Source organism: Martes martes (genome assembly GCF_963455335.1).
Source record: "Martes martes genome assembly, chromosome: 4".
Lineage (NCBI taxonomy): Eukaryota > Metazoa > Chordata > Mammalia > Carnivora > Mustelidae > Martes > Martes martes.
The window spans coordinates 143,636,920-143,657,082 of record NC_137891.1 but is presented as its reverse complement, the minus strand read 5'-3'; the positions used below and the strand labels follow the sequence as shown (position 1 = coordinate 143,657,082).

General features: G+C 37.4%; 1 protein-coding gene across 1 annotated transcript in view; it reads left to right on the top strand.

Annotated features, from left to right (window-relative positions):
- Nucleotides 1-867: 867 nt before the first annotated feature.
- Nucleotides 868-20,163, top strand: part of HOOK1 (hook microtubule tethering protein 1) — a 70,231-nt gene continuing 50,935 nt past the window's right edge. Inside the window, exons 1-5 of the mRNA XM_080801549.1 lie at nt 868-1,114; nt 8,121-8,206; nt 13,793-13,865; nt 16,937-16,987; nt 18,235-18,367. Coding sequence (XP_080657675.1) covers nt 1,052-1,114; nt 8,121-8,206; nt 13,793-13,865; nt 16,937-16,987; nt 18,235-18,367 — 406 coding nt within the window. The 5' untranslated portion in view covers nt 868-1,051. The remainder of the gene's footprint in view (nt 1,115-8,120; nt 8,207-13,792; nt 13,866-16,936; nt 16,988-18,234; nt 18,368-20,163) is intronic.

Sequence of the window (20,163 nt, the reverse complement as noted above, 5' to 3'; positions counted from 1 at the left end):
CCTAAAAATGGTCCTCCCTTTTACCCCATTTAAAATAAAATTGCCCGTGGCTTGTGATCTCGTGAGAGCTTATTTAAACAGCTTTATGGTAGTTCCCCCCCTTAGCAAACACATTTCTTTCCCATGTCTGCAAATTAAAATGTCCTTTGCCAACGAACGCCCAGGAGATAATCAGCTCTCCCTATCGTGGTGGTTTTTATTCTTGGGTAGGATCTATTTCTGAAGACATCATGGCAGCAGAGCGTGGATCTCCTCAGGTGTAGCCAGGAGCTGCCCTACCTCGAGAAAGGAGGCGCGAAGATGCCTAAGCCCGCCCTACTTACGCTTGGAGCCCCGCTGCCTCTTCGCCCTTGGGCTGCGCGAGCTTCAGCCTTTACGATGCTCGCCGCGCACGCGCACTCCCCGCCCCCGGCCTCACCACACCTGCCAGGTCACAAACCCCTTCCCACCCTCTCCCGCTCCCTCCCGGAGGCTGTCTTGTCTCACATTGATTGGTCAAAGCCAAGAGGGTGCGTCCAATCAGCAATCCTTCCTGCGCAACCTATCCCCGCTCTTCCCGCCCCCTCCCGCCCCGCACGCCCCTCTCGGGCACCTACTTTCTTTGTGACTGGTGCGCGCTCTGGTCACTCAGTGCGGCGGGGAGAGGTGTGCGGGAGTGGGCGGGAGGTGGGGGAGGAGAAGGAGGGGAAGGAGGGGAGGGAGGGGAGGGAGGGGAGGGAGGGGAGGGTGGGGAGGGAGGGGAGGGTGGGGAGGGTGGGGGCGGGGCGGAAGGGGGCGGGGCTCAGGTGCAAAGACGCGCAGTCTGGCCAGACCGGGGAGGGGGCGAACCGCGGAGCGGGGCGGAGCGGGGACGGGGGCGGTGGCGGTGGCGAGGAGGGGGTTACGCCGGCGACGTCGGCAGCGCGAGGCTCCGCGCGTGAGCCGCGCGGGCGCTGGGCCTGGCTACCGAGCTTTCCCGGCCGGCGCGCAGGTCGTCGACGCCGGCTCCTGGCGGAGCGCGGGGAGGAGGGAGGTGTCGGTGTCAGCGGCGTAGTCGACGGCGGCCCCGGCCATGGAAGAGACGCAGCCGCTTTCGCAGTCCGAGCTGCCGCTGTGCGACAGCCTTATCATCTGGGTGAGTACGAGAGGTCGAGGGGGCCGAGGGGGCCGAGGGGCCCGAGGGGCCCAGGCGAGTTGCCCGGGGCCCCCGGTTCTCCGCAGGTGAGGCTGAGGAGTGAATCGCGCCACCTGCGCCGCGGACTCGGCTCATTGCCCTCCGCGTCTCCCGTCGCCCTTGACCGCGAGAGTGCCACCTGCGGGTCTCGAGGCAGGTGTGTGTGTCTGTTCGAGTGTGTGTATGTTTGTGGGAGACGAGGGAGGGGTAAAGGGAGCTCTGGAGGTAGGGGCGGAGAACGCTCCTCTTACTCCCCTAATCGTGCTTCTGACAGCTGTGGCTGGAGCCTAGTGTCCATCCCCTTTACTCCTTGCCGCCCTTTTTTCTCCCTCCGGGCCACCAACTCTCTTGCCTTCTGTCTGCTGAACAGCCTTCCTTTACGGATCTTTGTGCCACTTGGGAGCGAAGGCCCCCTCCGAAACTTCCCTCCCACCAGAACCACTTTGCTCTGCTTGGACGCAGGTGGCCAAGAGGTGGTTTTGGTTCCTGAATCATGAGAGCTTCTCCAGGATCCCAGGACATCTGATTTTGTAGAAGGCATTTAGAAGGGATATTTGCACATATCTCCTATGTGCAGAAAAAGATATGTTGGGGTGGGGGGCTTATAGTCCCCTTTTCTTGCTGCCTCCCCCCTTGAGTGGACAGCATTTTCTTTAAAGAAAGAGACTTGGCATTTTCGTTTGCACTTTGTGCGTGTTTAGCATTGTGTGTGTGTGTGTGTGTGTGTGTGTGTGTTAAGTAGACTCTGCGCCCAGGAAGGCTTGAACTTACGAACCTGAGATGAAGACCTTGACGCTTAACCCACTGAGCCACCCAGGTGCCCCTGTGCATGTTTAGTATTTCTAATTAATTTGTTTTAGGTTTGGACAGGCAGAATATGTCTCCAGTGTTCCCCTCAGTAAAATGATGTCTCACCTTTTGGAGGTGCTCAGCCATCAAGAGAGCTGCCATTCAGGTGTAGTTTATAACCCTTATCGGGCAAGGTTGATGCTTAATGGTGTCTCCGCAGGGTGCTTTTGATGGTGCCCATCCCCAAACTTGTTGTTTACTTGTGTATAGAGGAGTGTGTACACAATGGGATGTATACACACTGGATCAGGAGGTAGTAATTGGTTGATGAGATTCCCTAGCAATCTCCTAATTTGAGTAATTCACAAGAATGAGAGAAACCAGAGAAGATTTCTGGCCCTGTATGAAGTCTACTGGAAATAACTGTAATTTGAAACAATGTAGAGGTAAATAGCCATTGTTATAAGTGGAATACAAGTATATAGAGTTTCTGAGTTAAAAGCAATTAGCTAACTGTTCATTTGTATTTTGCTTTAAAATAAGTATTGGGATTTAGATGCTGTATTTTAAAACTGTCATGAAATAAGGCATCATTACTTTTAATGATGTGTTTTTGGCTAATTAAAGGGTGTATCCTAATCTGTTACTTTAGTGCTTCAAACATCTTAGTTAAACAGTAAACTTAGTCTTTATGATGTCATTGACGTATATGAGGTGGTGGAGAAGTATAGGATTTTCTTGAATTGTATCGCAGTATTTTAAAATGTTATATGACTGTTTCTATTCTTTGAACTAGTATTTACTGAGTTCCTGCTTTGGTCAGGGCACTAAGGAAGACAGATACTGAGAATAATCAAAGAAGTTTCTATTTTTTTTGCTGGAGTGGTAGAGCTGTGTACTTTTACAATGAGAGGCAGTATTCCTTCAAAACTACAAAACTGATATAGATGACAGAGTGTAACAGGTTATTTGCTTCTCCAGTTCTCAGGCTGCTGAAACAGTGCAGAGAAGGTGGAATTATTGTGCAGCATTGTTGCCTTTACAAATGCTGTTACAGTGAAGTCTTCCTGTTCGCATAACCATGCCCAGCCGTATAAAGACTAAGAACAACCACACGGTTCCCCTTCATGTTTCTCTTTGCAAACTTTTATCAGTACCCTGTTTGAGCCCCCAACTTTTCTCCTCTCGGGAAAATGACCTCCTCCTTATCTTTGCCTCTAGCTCTAGATTCCGTCCCTTCTACCGGTTCTAAAATGTTGCTCTATCATTTATCCTCTTGCTGTATTTACAACTTCTTCCTCTCCTTTGGTTCCTTCCTCTCTACATCTAAGCTTACTCAAATTTTCCTTATCTTAAAGAGAGGGAACAAAGAGCCATCACTCCCTGTTAAAACCACACTGTATTTCCCCTTCCCTGTGTAGTCAAATTATTTGAGTTCTTTAATACTCATCCTTTATACTTCTTGAACTGTCATTCACTCCTCAACCCACTGCACTTGAATTTCTTTTTTCTAAGGCATTCACCTCCTGGTTTTGACAAACTATGATATATTATCCTTATCTTACTTGATGCTTCCATTGTGAAATGATATTCTGCCTTAGTTTCCTCTGTCTGTTGGCTTCTCTTTACCTGTCCAGATGATTCCCAGTGAACTTTGGTATCTTATTTTGTCTTTGCCAATCACTGCATTGTTGATGTCACTTCACTTCCCCAAGTTTTCCAAACTCTCCTGATGCCACACTCGCCATGCCTACTATGCTGCACTGACTTTCTATTTCTTGAGGAAGTTAAGCAGTTTTTAATACATCAGGTCTTTCTTAACTTTTCTTTCCTCTGCCTGGAATATTCTCTTTCTAGTTCTTCTAGTGGCTGGCTTCTTTTCACCATTTAGTTCTTGGATCTGTTGTCATCTTTCCTAATCAGTAGACAGTGATTGACCTGCCTCCTCCCAGCCCCCCACCGTTCCTATCCCTTTGTAACCTGTTACCCACTTTCTTTATGTCTATAATATTTAACAGTTTCTGAAGTCCTCCTATTTGCTCCTTGGGGTCAGAGCCCTTGTATGACTGGTTTTCTGCTCTGTCCCCAGGAACAAGAACTGGCTGGAATCTCCAATACAACATTGAATGAAAGTGGTGATAGTCAATATCCTGGTCTTGGTCCTGACCTCAGAGACCAGTATTTCACCATTAAGTAGGTTCTTGTAGATACCTGGGGTGAACTTCTAACTGTATTATAGAGGATTGATGGATTCCAACGGTAGAAATTTCAGTAGAAATCAGGGGAAATGAATTTCTAAACATAGGGAAGAACCCCTGGCAGTAGTGTAAATGATCTCCTTTGGCAGTAGATCAAAAGAGGTAGTGGAAGACACATCTTGTCATGATATCTCTCATCTCTTAATGTGTTCCCTACCATACTGAGTAATGTTACGTGTTGAGGGGAACTAGTAGGAGATAAAAGATAAAAAAGTTATGATGGGGCTAAATCATGGAGATGAGAAGAGAGTTGGTAGTGGACTGTGTTCTTTCAGCACCAGACAGTGTTCTGGACAGTACAATCAACATTAACAATTTGAGAAGTCATAAAGAAAAGCTGGTTAGGAAAGAGGTGCCTCTTTTGGCAATTAAGTTATATTTTATAATTTGGAACTCATCTTAAAATAATTCTTAAAAATGTTATGCTGCTACTTAGCAAAAAACTTAGGGCTGAAGGATAAATTTGGGCACCCGTTTACAAGGTAGAGGGAGTATATGAGAGTTTTAAGTATTCATATGAAGAAAAATTTAATTCTGCCTCTCAGCTCGGTGACTTTTGGAAATTTAAAATTTTTGGACTTTGATTTCACCAATAAAATTAGAGTTGAACCGTATTTGTTTTAATGGGTTTCTTAGTTCTTGTTTTCTTTGACTTTGACAGGCAAGTGAAGGAAAAACTCGTGCCAAATATATGCCCAGATTAGCAAAAAATATTGAAGGCTGAATCATTTTTATGAAAACCATGAAACTCAAAACAATAATCTTCTTTCTGAAATGAGCATATAGAGGAAGAGAATATGAGAATAGAGCTGACCCAAAGTTCAATTTTCATTGGCTGTCAGTTGTGAAAATCCCCCCTTTCCCCTTGATTTTGGTGACATTTACATTGAAGCAATTCAGGAAAAACATTTCCACAGTTCTGATCATTTGCTTTATTTATAGATAAAGAAGAAACTAAGATGGTTATTTGCCAGAACACTGTGGTTACTGAGGAAGCTCTGTCTGTCCCTTTTGGGCCACTCACTAAAAAGACTTTGGCTTCTTCACTTCTACAAAGAATATTGTGAAAGGAGATGTTTTTCCTTTGCCCTCTGTTTTGGCCTCCTTACCCATGCCAAACTTTTTAATTTATTCACTCTTCTTAGTTATAAAGCCTTTATACTTGGCCAGATAATTCATAATCTATGTTATCTAGTTTACTTTGCAACTAGTTAAAGAACTTTCAAGAGACACTTTGATTTCTGTGTTTGTAGGGAGGAAAAATTAATCTTAATTGACATGGTGGGCAACAAGACAACTACTTAGTATACGTACATTTTTACGTATTTCTTTACTACTTTGCTTAATATTCTGTGCTTCTAAAATCATCCTTTTTAGAGAACTTATATCCATTTTGTAAAAAGTCAGTGAAGCAAAGTGTCAGTTGGAAGGGTTGAAAAGTAGGAGCCACAGTTTACCTGAAAATGTGTGATTGTCTTCTTTTTAAAGATCCCCTGGGGTTTTTCTTCCCTGTACATCCATTTCATTATAAAATCCTGGTTATTTTATATTTTAAATTCCATCAATTCATTCTGTCCTTTTCGTTAGCATTACTTTAATTATCTCTTAAGCCATCCATTTTATCAACAAGACCATTGCAGGAACCTTCTCTCAGACTCAGGTGTAAAATTACTCCCTTCCTTTCTCTGTGTCACTATTGCTGCTATTCAAAATATGCTAAAGGTGTCACTTTCTTCCTTACTACTCTTTAGTGATTCATCATCACCCAGAGTGACAGTTCTAAAAAACCGGCATGCACAAGAATCGCTTAGGGATTTTCTGACTTAATATGTCTGGGGATTCTCATACGCATTGTTCTTTGACTCCAAACTTTGAGAAACCCTGAATCATAGTTAATTGCTAACAGCTGTTGAGCTTGTACCGTGTGCCAGGTGCTGATCTAAGTTTGCTTTGTTTGCTAACTCATTTAATTCTCACCACCATCTTTTGAGGTAGAAACTATTCTCTTTCCTATTATAAGGATGATACCATCAAGGGTAAGTCCAGGCTTGTCATAGCCCTGCAGAGTCCTGACCCATTTCTGTTTTTTTACCCCTCCTTGGTTGTCACCCCTTCTTTTTCCTCTTTGCACTGGAAATCCAGTAATACCAAACTGTATGTTGCCTAAAAATACCATTTCTTTTCATGTATTTGCACTCTTACAATGTTTCTATTTCCTGAAGCTTCCTTGTCTTGGCCCTTTCTTTACTCAAGACCTTCTGTTCAGGCATCATCCCTAAGAAGTCCTTCCTAAATACAGCCCTAATTAAATTAGTTAACCCCCATCTATTTCAGAACAATTTGTGCATACTGTGTCACGAGACAGGGAATGGCATTTTCTAGAAATAATTTATGTCTTTTTCTCCTCTCCTTAACTCCTGACTAAAACTGCTAGAGGGTAGAAAACTGGTGATTCTCCTTTGTAACCCCATCATATATTACAGTGCCCACGAGAGTAGGAGCTCAGTAAATTATCTTTGTGTGTATACTTTGAAAGTGACTGTGTCTAGATTTGTCTGTGTCATCCTTTCATGTTGTATTGGGATAATGGAGATAAATTTATAGAGTCTCAAACAATCACTAAATGTGAATCATGGGGAGAGAATTGTATCAGATTAAGATAGTTAAGTGGTGAACTAAAGAATAATGATTGAATAATAAAGGAGATGAATATGTATAGGAAAAGAGAGTCGTAATGTATTTAAGATCATTTTGGGTTCAGGTGAGATTTCTAGGAAGTATATGAACCATTGTAACTCTGTTGTAATTTGCTTTTCAGAAATTCTTCTGTCTTGTATTTGCTTATTAGAAAAATTCTGGGGTGCCTGGGTTGCTCAGTTGGTTGAGCGACTGCCTTCAGCTCAGGTCATGATCCTGGAGTCCCGGGATCGAGTTCCGCATCGGGCTCCCAGCTCCACGGGGAGTCTGCTTCTCTCTCTGACCTTCTCCTCGCTCATACTCTCTCTCCCACTGTCTCTCTCTCAAATAAATAAATAAAATATTTTAAGAAAAAGAGAGAAAAATTCTTCTGTCTTGTATTTGCTTATTGCTTTCTCTCCCTCTCACTCTCTCTCTTTAAAGATTTATTTATTTGAGAGGGGAAGGGCAGAAGGAGAGGGAGAGAGAGTCATAAGCAGATACTGCACTGAGTGTGGAGCCCGATACAGGGCTTGATCTCACGACCCAGAGATCATAACCTGAACCAAAACCAAGAATCACACACCTAACCAACTGTGCCACCCAGGCACCCCCACTTCTCTTTTTAGCATGTACATGAATGTTTAACAGAGATTTGAAAAGAGTAGTATCTAAAGCCAAAGTGGATAGAAACAACTTGATGTGATGGATGGGCTCTGGACCATTCATGCCCTGAGACTAATTGTTGGATGGCAGGCTGAGGCCCTGCCTTATTTCAGAGCTCAGTGGTCATTTAAGTAGTTTTAGACTTGACATTTCTAGCCTTTGTTGTCCTACCACATGATGTGAGTGAAGTTTTAATTTGAAATAATAGGTTTTCCTAAAGCTCTTTTTGATGTTATTCTCCTAAAAATGAACAGAGTGCTGTCTGTCTTAAGAGCATTACATGCAGCTTTCAGAAATTCTGGAATACTTCATACACTGCATCAATGTATTTAACTATTTTAGGTATGATTATTCATGATTTTATGAATTGTTAAGTGTTTATTTTTATAAAAATATTACATAACCATAGAAACTTATTAATATAGTTTTATTTGTTAGGCACAATCAGAATTTAAACAAAACAGGACAATTTTTAGCTCGGTCATGTTCATTTATGTATATATATGTTTGGGAGGATTGGTAACACTACCCTGTAAGTAGAAAGACGCAGTGAAGTAATTTGCTCTATGTCATTTTAGCTGCAGACATTCAATACTGCTGCACCTTGTCAAGATGTCAAACAGCTGACTAATGGAGTTGCCATGGCACAAGTTCTTCATCAAATGTAAGTGGTGGTCTAGACTGATTCTGAAAGAATTGTAAACCCAATACCAAGGAAGAAAGCTTAGACTCACATTCTAAAAGTCACTGAAACTGTATCCTACAAAGTCCTGACAGCCATATGGCACCAACGCACTATTGCACCTGGGGATCAAAAAAGTTTACCACCTGATTATTCCTTATTCACAGAGGTCCATCTTAACTAAATGAGCAAACAGGATTCTTATCTATTTAAGAGATTTTAATTTTAAACTTGTTCTGTTCACAGACACATGTTATAGTAACTGGAAAATAGTTTAAATGAATGGTATAATTGCTTTTACTTTTTTTCCAGTTGTATTACTGTTATTGGAAGCTATCAGTGCATGAAGATTATTATTTTAGAGATAACTGAAATATAAATACTGAATTTGGAAAATATTAAATTTTAAAATCTATACTTGAATTAAAAGTAGAACTTTTATAACTCTACCAATAATAAAATGAGGTATAAAAGAAATTTGAAGTCACAAATCTTAACTAATTAGTTAAGGAATCTTAACTAATAATTCTGTTTGGGTTAGAGCCATTAGGTATAATTACATAGTATCAAAAGCTCTTAAGTTCATTATTTCCCAATTTTTGCCAAACATTGTGCAGGGATTATGATTACGATTATAACATCTGCAATATGAGTTCTACACCTAGTAGGAACAAATGGAGCCAATTTATTAATTGATAGTCATATTGATTTTGTACTTGCTTACTTTTATAATAATCCTTCAATGAGACCAGAATCCTACCTCTGCCACTTGTTTTATAGCCGGAGATTATTTAATTGTTGCCATCATTTTGTCAAGGTTTGTTGTGATTGACGTTGAAAACCCTATAGGTGGATTTGCCAGAATTCCTTCTCACCCTCAGAAAAACAACTTAAAATGTCAAAATTCTAGTTACTTGGCATCTTCAACATGATGTAATTTAAATAGATAGGTTTTTTGGTTAACTCAAGATTAACACGTTAAGAGACAAACTTAACATGTTAACATTTTTTTGGTAGTCATTCTAAAATATGCCTTCCTCCCCTGTTTTCTTAAAAATGGTTCTTAAACATTTTTTTATTTATACCCTGATTAGTTTCAAAGTGATTTCATTGGTCAGAAGGAAGCATTCTGGATATTGACTTGGGAAAAGTCCTCATTGTTTTTTGTCATTAGAATGTACACCTTGCCTTTTCTCATTGCAGTATGTTGTGGGTATTGGTGTAGATGCAGCTACACTGTGGTTGGTATGGATTGTAAGGCTGGTATGCATTCTTTGATTCAACAGCGCTATCCAAAGCTCTTATTTTTATATGTGTTGTGGTGGCTCTGATAGCTTTTCTACTGTAACATAATGGAAAAGACCTGTTTTTGCCAAGATGTGATACAGTGGCTCTTTGACTCCCTATACTTTAGCACTGTACCTGATGTGTAGAGTAGGGCCAATTCAGATTTAAAGTCTACCCTTTATTACCCAAATTTAAAGTCTACCCACCAACTCATTTTCCATAATCTGGTGGATTCTGCAGTCTCTGCTGATCCTCTGTCTCTCTGATTTTCCTCTTTTTTGTCTCTTATTGTCTACTAATACTTCTCTCCAAAAATAATATAATAATCAACCCATTAGAAAGCTTTCTTTTTTCATAAAACATAAGACTGGCCTAAAATTGATTGAAACCTCTTTTTTTTGCTTTGTTTGGCTGTTTTTGCATGTACTTAGCTGTCTAAGCCTCCTTATCATTTAAGGAATATTTAAAATTTTCTTTTTCAAACCCTTTCTTGTTTTGTTCCTTTCCAGAAGTCTGGATTTGGATAGTGAAAGTTGGAAGCATACATTTTTTCCTAGTTGGATCAGTCTCTCATATTCCTGCTAAAAGGGCACATTTTACCATATTTCTTTGAACACTTCAAGCACTCTGTATATGTTACAGTTTATTATGTACTGCATTGATTGCTACTGTGACTCGTATCAAATCACATCAAAGTTGTTACCGAAGATGAGAAGGGAAATTTTGCTTTCTAAGGAAGTAGCAGGATTAAATGAATAATTCTTTCATTATTCACCTGAGGCAGGTATGCTAAAGAATAAGGTCATAAAATCAATGCCCGGGACCCCCGGGTGGCACATTTGGTTACGTGTCTTGACTCTTGATTTCGGCTCAGGTCCTGATCTCAGGGCCATGAGATCCAGCGCCACATTAGCGTCCAAACTCAGCATGGAGTCTGTTTAAGATTCTCTCTCCCTCTCCTTCTGACCCCCTCCCCCCATGCTGGCTCACTCCCCCCCAAAAAGAAATCTTTAAAAAAAGAAATTTAGTGCCCAAACTGTGTAACTTAGACATGGGAGTCATGGACTTATTGTTAGGGTTCTACAAGTCCCTAATTATTATCTCTGGTCTGAATACATAATCTATGTATATCTCTTTTTAAAATATATGTAGATCTTTAAAAAGCACATGAGGAAAAACTGTAACTACAACTGCATTAGTTTCCTAGGGTTTCCATAACAAAGTGCCACAGAGTAGGTGGCTTAAAACAACAAAAATTTGTTCTCTCATAATTCAGGAGGCTAGAAGTCCTAAATCAAGATATTGGCTGGGCTGTCTTCTCTCCAAAGCCTGTAGGGGAGGATCATTCCTTCTTCCAGCTTCTGGGTGCCCCCGCCCCAGCAAAGCTGTAATCTCTGTCTCTTCTCCATGTGTCTGTCTTCCCTCTCTGTCTGTATGTCCTCTCCTCTTCTTAGAAGGACACCAGTCATATTGGATTAGGGCCTACCCCTAATTTAGTTTGACCTCATCTTAATTTGATTATGTCTGCAGTGACCCTATTTCCAAATAAGGTCATATTCACAGATGTCAGAGGTTAGGAGATGAACATATCTTTTTGGAGACACAATTCAACCCACTAGAACTATAAATATTATAGCATGTGACTTCCCCTAAAAGGCTTAATTTGGCCACTTTAAACTATAGATAACTTCTCTGCTTGTTTCTTTTGCCTTTGACTAGACATTTTTGCTAGAGGAAAAAGAGTGAGACAAGAATATAGAAACCCGGAGACCTCAAGTACCATGTACTTATTTGTTCATTCATTTATTCAGCAGATATTTGAGCATTTGAAATGATAAATCCTGATAGCCAACATCTGAGTATTTATTAAACTATAAAACATTGTTATATACCCTATACATATGTTATTTCATTTAGTTACTTACTGTTCTGTGAGGTACTCAGATATTCTTCAGTCTATACATGAAGCAGAGGTTAAAGTCAAAGAATAAGGTAATTATCTGAAACCCTGGATTTGCATAGCTTTGGCCTGACTCTAACACCAGTGCTTGCATTCAGCTGTAATCATTGAAATCTGGTGTCTTGAACCTCTCCTGATAGATTTTTACTTTGAGGTCTTAATACGTAAAAGGCCAGATGCACATGCATCTGTACAGATCACAATCTGATGTGTTAAGCAAGTAAGCCTTTTGATTATTCAAGAAGGAAAGTGTCAGGGTGTCTGTTGAAGCAAAACAACTATGTTGTGTATAGTAATCCACAGGTGTTAATTACTGCCTGTAGTTAGTTGGTTAAACTGTTGAAGACAAATACCATCATGGAGTTAAAAAATAATTTTTATATTGATTCTTACTTAGTTTTTTTTTATAAAACAGTTTATCCATATTTTGGTTTCTCAGTCTTATGCCCCTTTATTGGGTATCCCTTGAGTTTCACTGAAGTTCTGGGAAATATGAGAAAAGAAGCTAAATGTTAAGGCCAAGAGTCTAGTCAAGACATGTAGATGTGGCAATACAAAAAAGCAAAAGAAGGGTATGTCCAGAGAGTTATGAGGTTGCATATGAAGTTTAATACTGGGAAAGATTGGCTTCCTTTACAATTGTTTAAGAAGGACAAATTGTTCATAAGAAAAGAAAGCAGGATATATATATATATATTTTTTTTTTTTTTTTAAAGATTTTATTTATTTATTTGACAGAGATTACAAGTAGGCAGAGAGGCAGGCAGAGAGAGGAGGAAGCAGGCTCCCCGCTGAGCAGAGATTCCGGTGCATGTCTGGGTCCCAGGACCCTGGGATCATGACCTGAGCCAAAGGCAGAGGCTTTAACTCGCTGAGCCACCCAGGCGTCCCATGGAGGTATATTTTTATGGGGAAATTAGAAAGCATTTCTCAGTGTATTTTACACTGAATGTTTGTATCCATTCCAAATGTATGTTGAAGCCCTAACCCCCCAGTGTAGTTGTACTGGAGATGGGGCCTCTGAAAAATAATAAAGGTTAAAGGTCATAAGAGTGGGGCCCTGATCTCATAGGATTATGATCCTTATAGAAGAGACATTAGAGAGCTCACTCGTGTGAGTATACCAAGAAGAGGTCATGTGATCACTCTGTGAGATGGCTGCCACCTACAAGCCTAGAGAAGAGACCTGAGAGTGAAACCTACCTTGCCAGCATCTTAATCTTGAACTTCTAGCTTCCAGAACTGTGGGAAATAAATTCCGGTTGTGTAAGCCACTTAGTTCGCGGGCTTTTGTTACAGAATTTTGAGCAGACTAAGATGGAGGGCTGGAGTTGATTTGGAGTAGGAAAAAAGACAAGGAGATATAAAGTAAAAATTAAGATGAGACTTTGAAGACCTTGGCTAGTACTATTATTCTGTTAGTTTATAGTGTTTGTTTAACCCTCACAGCATTTTTCACATTCTCTTACAGCATTTCTCACATTCTCCTTTGAGTATAGTTTTTGTGCTCTTTTTTCTTTCACTCTGATAGCTGTTTCCGTAAGAGTCAGATAGTAAATTATTCATCTTCATATTAATCTTGCTCAATTGCTTACTCAGATCAAACATCCAAGTATTTTTTTAGAATATGTATGATCTATTAACACAGTTCACTATAGCCAAATGTTATTCTTTAAAACCTGAGAAATTGATATAGCAATTCTTTGTCTTGCCATTCCATATTAATATGACTTAACTTTGCAAGTTTAAAACTAAATTTGTCCTTGTAGATTTCTCATTACACTTATTCTACTCAATTACAATCAAATAGATTTATTTTGGACTTTGCCATATACTAGTATCACTTTAGGAAAATCACTTATCTTTTCTCATCTTGTTCCCTGGAGAGTAAGATTGAGGATAATCATAATCAACCCTTTGCCACTTACTATGATATTGAAATGTTGCACTATGGAAAAACAGCAAGCACAGTGCTTGATACAGAGTAAGCACATTAAAAATGTTAGTTTTCTTCTTTTTTTCCCCCTTTAGGTTTAGGACTTTTACATCTGCCTGCCACCAGAGTATCTAATATGACCTACTTAGTAAATGTTTATTAAATTGAAAATGTTAATGAATTAAGTAATTTATTATGAGAAATTACAAAAGAAATCCTTAGGAATCACTAAAAATTCAGTGGACTCATTTAAATAATATTTACTATTCTTATTAAGGGGAGGCTTTAGGATATAAAATATTGTTATAACATAATATTTATTTAATTTGGTAGTTTCTATGTAACAAAAACATTTTAATGTTTTCCATTTGTATTTTTGTTTCAGTGATGTAGCTTGGTTCAATGAATCTTGGTTAAGCCGAATTAAAGAGGATATTGGTGACAACTGGAGAATAAAGGTATGCAGAATAAGTAGTAGAAGCACTTAATCCAAACGGTGATTTTAAAATTAACACTAAGATCAATTAAATCCTTTTTAATAAATTAACCTAAGGGTGCATTTTATTATATACAGTTTGAGTTTTGAAACATGTATATTCCTATGTAACCACCATTGTAATTAGATGTGGAACATTTCCATTAACCCAAAACATGCACTTATATGTGTCTTCCCAGTTAATCCCCACTCCTCACTTGGCCCATGAATCTGCTTTCTGTCACTATAGATTTCTAGAGTTCCATATAAATGGAATCAGACATTATATATTCTTCGTTACTCTTTATGTCTGGCATTTTTCACTCACTGATGTTTTTGAGACTCATCCATGTTGCCTGTGTTAGGAATTCTTTCCTCACGCCGCGCCCCCCCCCCCCCCAGTAGTGTTTCAGTACACTGATACACCACAGTTCGCCTACCCATTCACCCACTGATGGATCTTGGAATCATTTCTGTGTTTACCTACTTTGGGTATAATTGCAAGGACATATACATAATTTTTCTTGAGTAAATTCCTGAATGTGATTGTATCCCATCATGTAGGTATATATTTAACCTTCTAAGAAACTACCAGATGGATTTTCTATTTCTTCTTTGGTCAGTTTTGTTGTGTCTTGTAGGGCATTTGTGTGTTTCATTTAGGTTATCCAGTTTGTTGACATATAGTTGCTCTTAACTATTTTGCTAATAATATATGTTAATGACTGTGATCTTCAGTGATGTATCCTCTTTCTCTACCGATGTTGGCAATTTATGTCTTGCCTTTTTTTTTTTCTTGATAAGTTTGGCTTGACATTTTTCAAGTTTATTTGATTTCTTTTTAAGAACTAGCTTTTGTTTTCTATTCCATAGATTTCCTCTTTGTATTATTTCCTTTCCTCTGCTTACATATTCTCTTTCTTTTTCTTGTATCTTAAAGTGGGAAATGAAATCATAAGTTTTAGTCTTTTATTTTCCTAATATTAAACGTTGCCTTACACATCCCACACATTTTGACATACTGTGTTTCTGTTTTCTTTCAGTTCAAAAATTATTCATTTCCCATGGGGTTTCTTTCGACCCACAGGTAGATTAGAAGTAGGTATTTCAAATTGTAAATATTTGAGGATTTTTAAGGTACTTTTCTTGTATTTATTTATTTCTAATTTAATTCAATTTTTGTTTGAGAATATAACTCTATATTGAGAAATTCTTTTACATTTATTGAGACTTATTTTATGACCTAACATATGGTCTTTCTGGGTACTGTTCTGTGTGTACCTGAAAACAACATGTATTCTGCAGATGGATTATGTTAAATGTATTGATAGTCCTATTGCCTCTTTTATATCTTTATTGATTTTTCTGGCTGATTATTCTATCAGTTATGGAAGAGGAGTCCTTAAATCTCTAACAATGACTATGGATTTGTTGATTTCTCCTTTCAGTTCTGCTAACTTTTAAATCATATAATTTGAATCTCTGTTATTAAGTTTATATGCATTAATTTTTAAATGTCTTCTTGATGAATGAATCTGTCATTATGAATGGCCTTTTGTTATCCCCGGCAGTCTTTGTTCTGAAGTCTAATTTGTCATATATTAAATTAATAATTAAAATTAAATTTTATTATTTTTTGCTTTAGTGTATCTTTTTTTTTATTCTTTTAATCTGTCTTTATATTCAGTCTTTCGTGCAGATGCCTAACAGTTGAGTCTTCCTTTTTTTTATCTAGAGACCATCTCTATTTTTTTCTTCAAGAAAAAAAGAGAATCTTCCATTTCTCTTCTTATATTCCTGTTTTCATTTAAATGCATGAACATTTTGAAGCTAGCAGTTTTTACATTATTTTCTTCTTATTCTTTCATCTCTCATTTCTTGGCACATTTCTATTGACTGAGTTTTCTCCTTATGATCCACATTTTCCTGTTTCTTTGCATGTGTACTAGTTTTTTACTGGGTGCTAGACAGTATGAATTTCATTGTTGAGCACTGGATTTTGTGTTTTCCTTAAAGAATGTTGGACTTTGTTCTTGCAGGCAGTTAAGATACTAGGTGAATTGGTTTGATCCTTCCAAAGCTTTGAGGGTTAGGAGACAGATCTAGATTTATTTTTCTTCTAGGGCTAGATTAGACCAATTACCAGGGTATGACCTTTCTGGGTCTTTAGTGAATGCTTGTCAATGCAGATAGTCTCTTAACTCTGACTGGTGGGAATTTCAATGTTTTGTGGCCCTGTCTTTGGGAATTGTTCCACTTAAATTTCCTTGGATTGTTTTTTCTTGGGAGTTATTCTTGACTGGGAAAAAAAATGAAAAAAAAAGTGAAATTATTTTTGTTTAATCTCAATGAGTTTCACCCATGTACATGCGAATTGGTATTCCGCTGAAAGTGACAAACCACTGTGCAGATTTCTGAAGCATTTTCTCTCCATAGTGCTTACCTCTTTATTTGTCTGCCCTGCAAATTCTAACTCCCTTGACCTTCCTGAACTTCTGATGTCTATCTCCTCAACTCAGTGAGAACATCAGGCTTTGTTTAGTTTCTACCACTTTATTTCATGGAATGAAAATTTCCTCCCGAGAGAAATCTTGGACTAGATTTGGGCTCATCTTTTTTGTTTTTCTTCTCTCAGAAATTAGAGTTCCATACTGTCTAATGGGTAAAGCTTGGAAAACATTGTTCCTTGCATTTTGTCCTGTTGTCTGTTGTTTGTGTCAAGAGAATAAGTAGAAACCCTGTTACTCACTCGTGACTTGGAGATGGACATGCTCATAGCTAAATCTTTAACGTTGTTACTCCACTGCAGCTCACTTTTAGTAGAACCACTCTGGTTAACCTACAGAAGCATGAAGACACTTTTAACCTAACTTTGATCAAAGATTTCATGTTTAAAAATATCATATGCTTGTATTTATAAAACTCTAATATATGTTTTTTTGTTGTCATTTTTATGAGGCCAGAGTTTCTATTGTCTTTCACCTTGGCATAAATTTTCTTTCATTACTAATTTGAAATAATTTATTGGATTCTTACTCTTTTTTTCCCCACTAGGCTAGTAATTTAAAGAAGGTACTTCAAGGAATTATGAGTTATTACAGTGAGGTATGAAAAACATCTGACTTTGTTTAAATACAAAATGCTATATGATATTTATATGGACACCAAAAGAAAAATAACCTGGATTTTTGTTTATAACATCTTACTAAAATGTAATTAATAATTAGAATATATTGTTTTTTTGCTATTTTCGGAACACTCAAATTTTGTGAACATGAACAGGCTTAAATGTAATATATTGATTTGTAAAATAATGTTGCTTCTATATTAATACTCTTGATATTTGTTATTTTCTCCAAGAGAATTACCTTCATTTCTAAATGATTTGATTTTATGCAATGCTACAAAGTAGATTTTATAATTAAATTGAAGTTTTTCCTGTGGAAAGTATTATTTTGACATTTCTTCTCAATGCAAACAGTAGCAAAAGTATACTGTGAAATCATGCTTTTGTGCGAGTAAATTAGGAAAAAGGCAAAATGAAAGTAGTATTAGTGTCACTTCAGATAGTACTATTCAAGTTAGGTTTTTTTTTCTTATTCAGTACCGTAACAAGTTCTCCAGTATGATTATTTGATATAAGAAAGTTTATTGCTTATGTTTGAAAACTTTTGGTTTGCTTTTGCCATCAAAAGACCTGGTTTCTATTTTTTAAAGTTGTCACATATTTATACTTGTAATTTTTTCCAGTAATTTTAAGACTGAAATTTTTCAACCTATTAATGCCTCAAACTCATTTTAGAGCTATTTTAATGCCAAGAAAACTTTTTAATGATCTAACAAAACAAAAAAACAAAAAAACAAAAAAAGAAAAGAAAAGAAAAAAGAAAAAAGGAAAGATAAAGCCAGGAAAGATTAATTCAGTTAGATTTGCTGTTTTTGCTGTTCATTTGCAAGTGTGATGGTTTATATTGTGGTTTTCTATTAATCAGCCATGCATCAAAATATGCTTATCTTTCAGCTTAACATAAATCTGTTTATTTTTGGAAAGGCCTAAGTTTTGTCATAAAAGATCAGTCTAGGGCTTTCTTAATCCCTCTGATGGTGAAGTCAAAGGATATTGGATGTAAAACCATTTTAGTTGCTGTTGGTTGGCTACTCAAAATTCTGGGATGCTGCTTGAGCTTTGCCAACTGGTTTTAGTCAATAATTATGGATTTATCAATTTGTTAATTTATCTGAGCCATTTCACGATCCTATTTTTAATTTGTTTTCCATGTAATAATTAAATGTAATAAATTCTTTGTAATCTACAGAAATGAGTAATCTAATTTATTGTCTCAATACTGCAGTTTTTGGGGCAGCAGATTTCTGAAGAACTTATCCCTGATTTAAACCAAATAACTGAATGTTCGGATTCTGTGGAGCTTGGGAGATTGCTCCAGCTTATTTTAGGTTGTGCAGTCAATTGTGAAAAGAAGCAAGGTAAGTGAATTTCAATCAATTCAAAGTTAATTTGGGGAATTTTGATTTCTAGAAACAACCTACATTGTTATAGAAAGTAGCACAACAATTTACTATTGTATCTTGTCACAGAGCACCTGGAAATGTAACCCAGGAGATCTTAAGCCTAGCCCAGTTCTATCATTAAAAAGCTACAAATCTTGAGTATTCTATTAGTACCTGGATTCTGAGATTTTTGGTCAGTGACCGAATTAAATGTGTTTTAGTTTAATTAATTTAATTTGTATATCCAGTGCTTAGGACTTAGTGGATATTCAGTAAAAATTTTACTTATTTATTTGATTCATTTTTCTGTTTCACATGTAAGAAGCTTAGGTTGATTCAGATTTTTATAAATTAATATGCAGATACTAAATTATAATTCAGGCTTCTTCAAGTGATACTCTGCTCTTTTCAGAAGAATGCCTGTCTAGTGTATCCTCCAGTTAAGCAGTCTGATGACATAAATGGAATCGGTATATTATATTGGTAGATACAAACGGTGTGATCCATATCCTAATGAGTACAAAAGATCATTTTTGGTTGGATGTAGTGAAGTGATGTACTGAACAGACCAAGATTTACTTCCCTTGGGGCTTACATCAGGCTGGGTGGTGAGATTTTTGATGCTGTTGTTTTTTTGTATGATTCATCCAAACCTGGTCTTAGTACATCACCTTTATAAGAATATGTTGGGTACTTAAGTTTGTATAGTACTTTAAACCAGGACCTTAGAAGACAAATTCAGTCTTATCTAACTAATGAAGTAAGAATATGAGACAGGTTAAATTCAGTAAGAACAAATTTAGGACAGAGAAAAAGAAAACATACGAAATTAATTTCTTATTGATAAAAAAGAACAAGGATTGGGTATCAGAAAACTTTGGTATTAGTCCATCTCTATCATCAGCTAGCTATTTTTTTTCCTAGGGCAGGAGTTTTTCGATAGGCATTTATTTTTCACTTAGAGATAATGTCAAAGATCTATATATTGGGTTTTTTCCCACAAAATAAGGAGAATTTGCTCATGGTAAACATCCATAAATGTTTAAATACATATTGACAAATAGCAATTAATTTATAAATCTAGAATTTTTCTGTTCTTATCCTTCTTATTTTTTATTTAATTAATGCTTCGTTTCTATTTCAGTTACTGGTTTTTATTACTTATTTTTGCTTAATTTTATTTTTTATTTTTATTGATGTATAATTGACATTCATTAGTTTCAGGTGCATAATAAATTGATTTGACAATTCTGTACATTACTCAGAGCTCACCAAGATAAGTTTAGTTACCATCTATCACCTTACAATGTTATTGCAATATTATTTAATATATTCCCTACACTCTACTTTTTATCACTGTGACTCATTTATTTTATGAGTGGGAGTTTGTACCTTTTAATCCCTTCTATCTGTTTAACCCATCCTCTTACTCACCCCTTTCCTGACAACCACCAGCTTGCTCTGTGTTTAAGAGTTCATTTGTTTTGTTCTGTTCTGTTCTATTTTGTTTTGTTTTAGATTTCACATGTAAGTGAAATCATATGGTATTTGTCTTTATTTGACTTACCTCACTTACCATTATACATTTTAGATCCATCCATGTGGTTGAAAATGCCAGATCTCATTCTTCTTTTATGACTGAGTAATATTCCATTGTGTGTGTGTGTGTGTGTGTGTGTACTGCATCTTCTATATTCATTCATCTATTGACAGACATTTGGGTTGCTTTCATATCTTGGCTATTATAAATAATGCTGCAGTAAACATAGGGG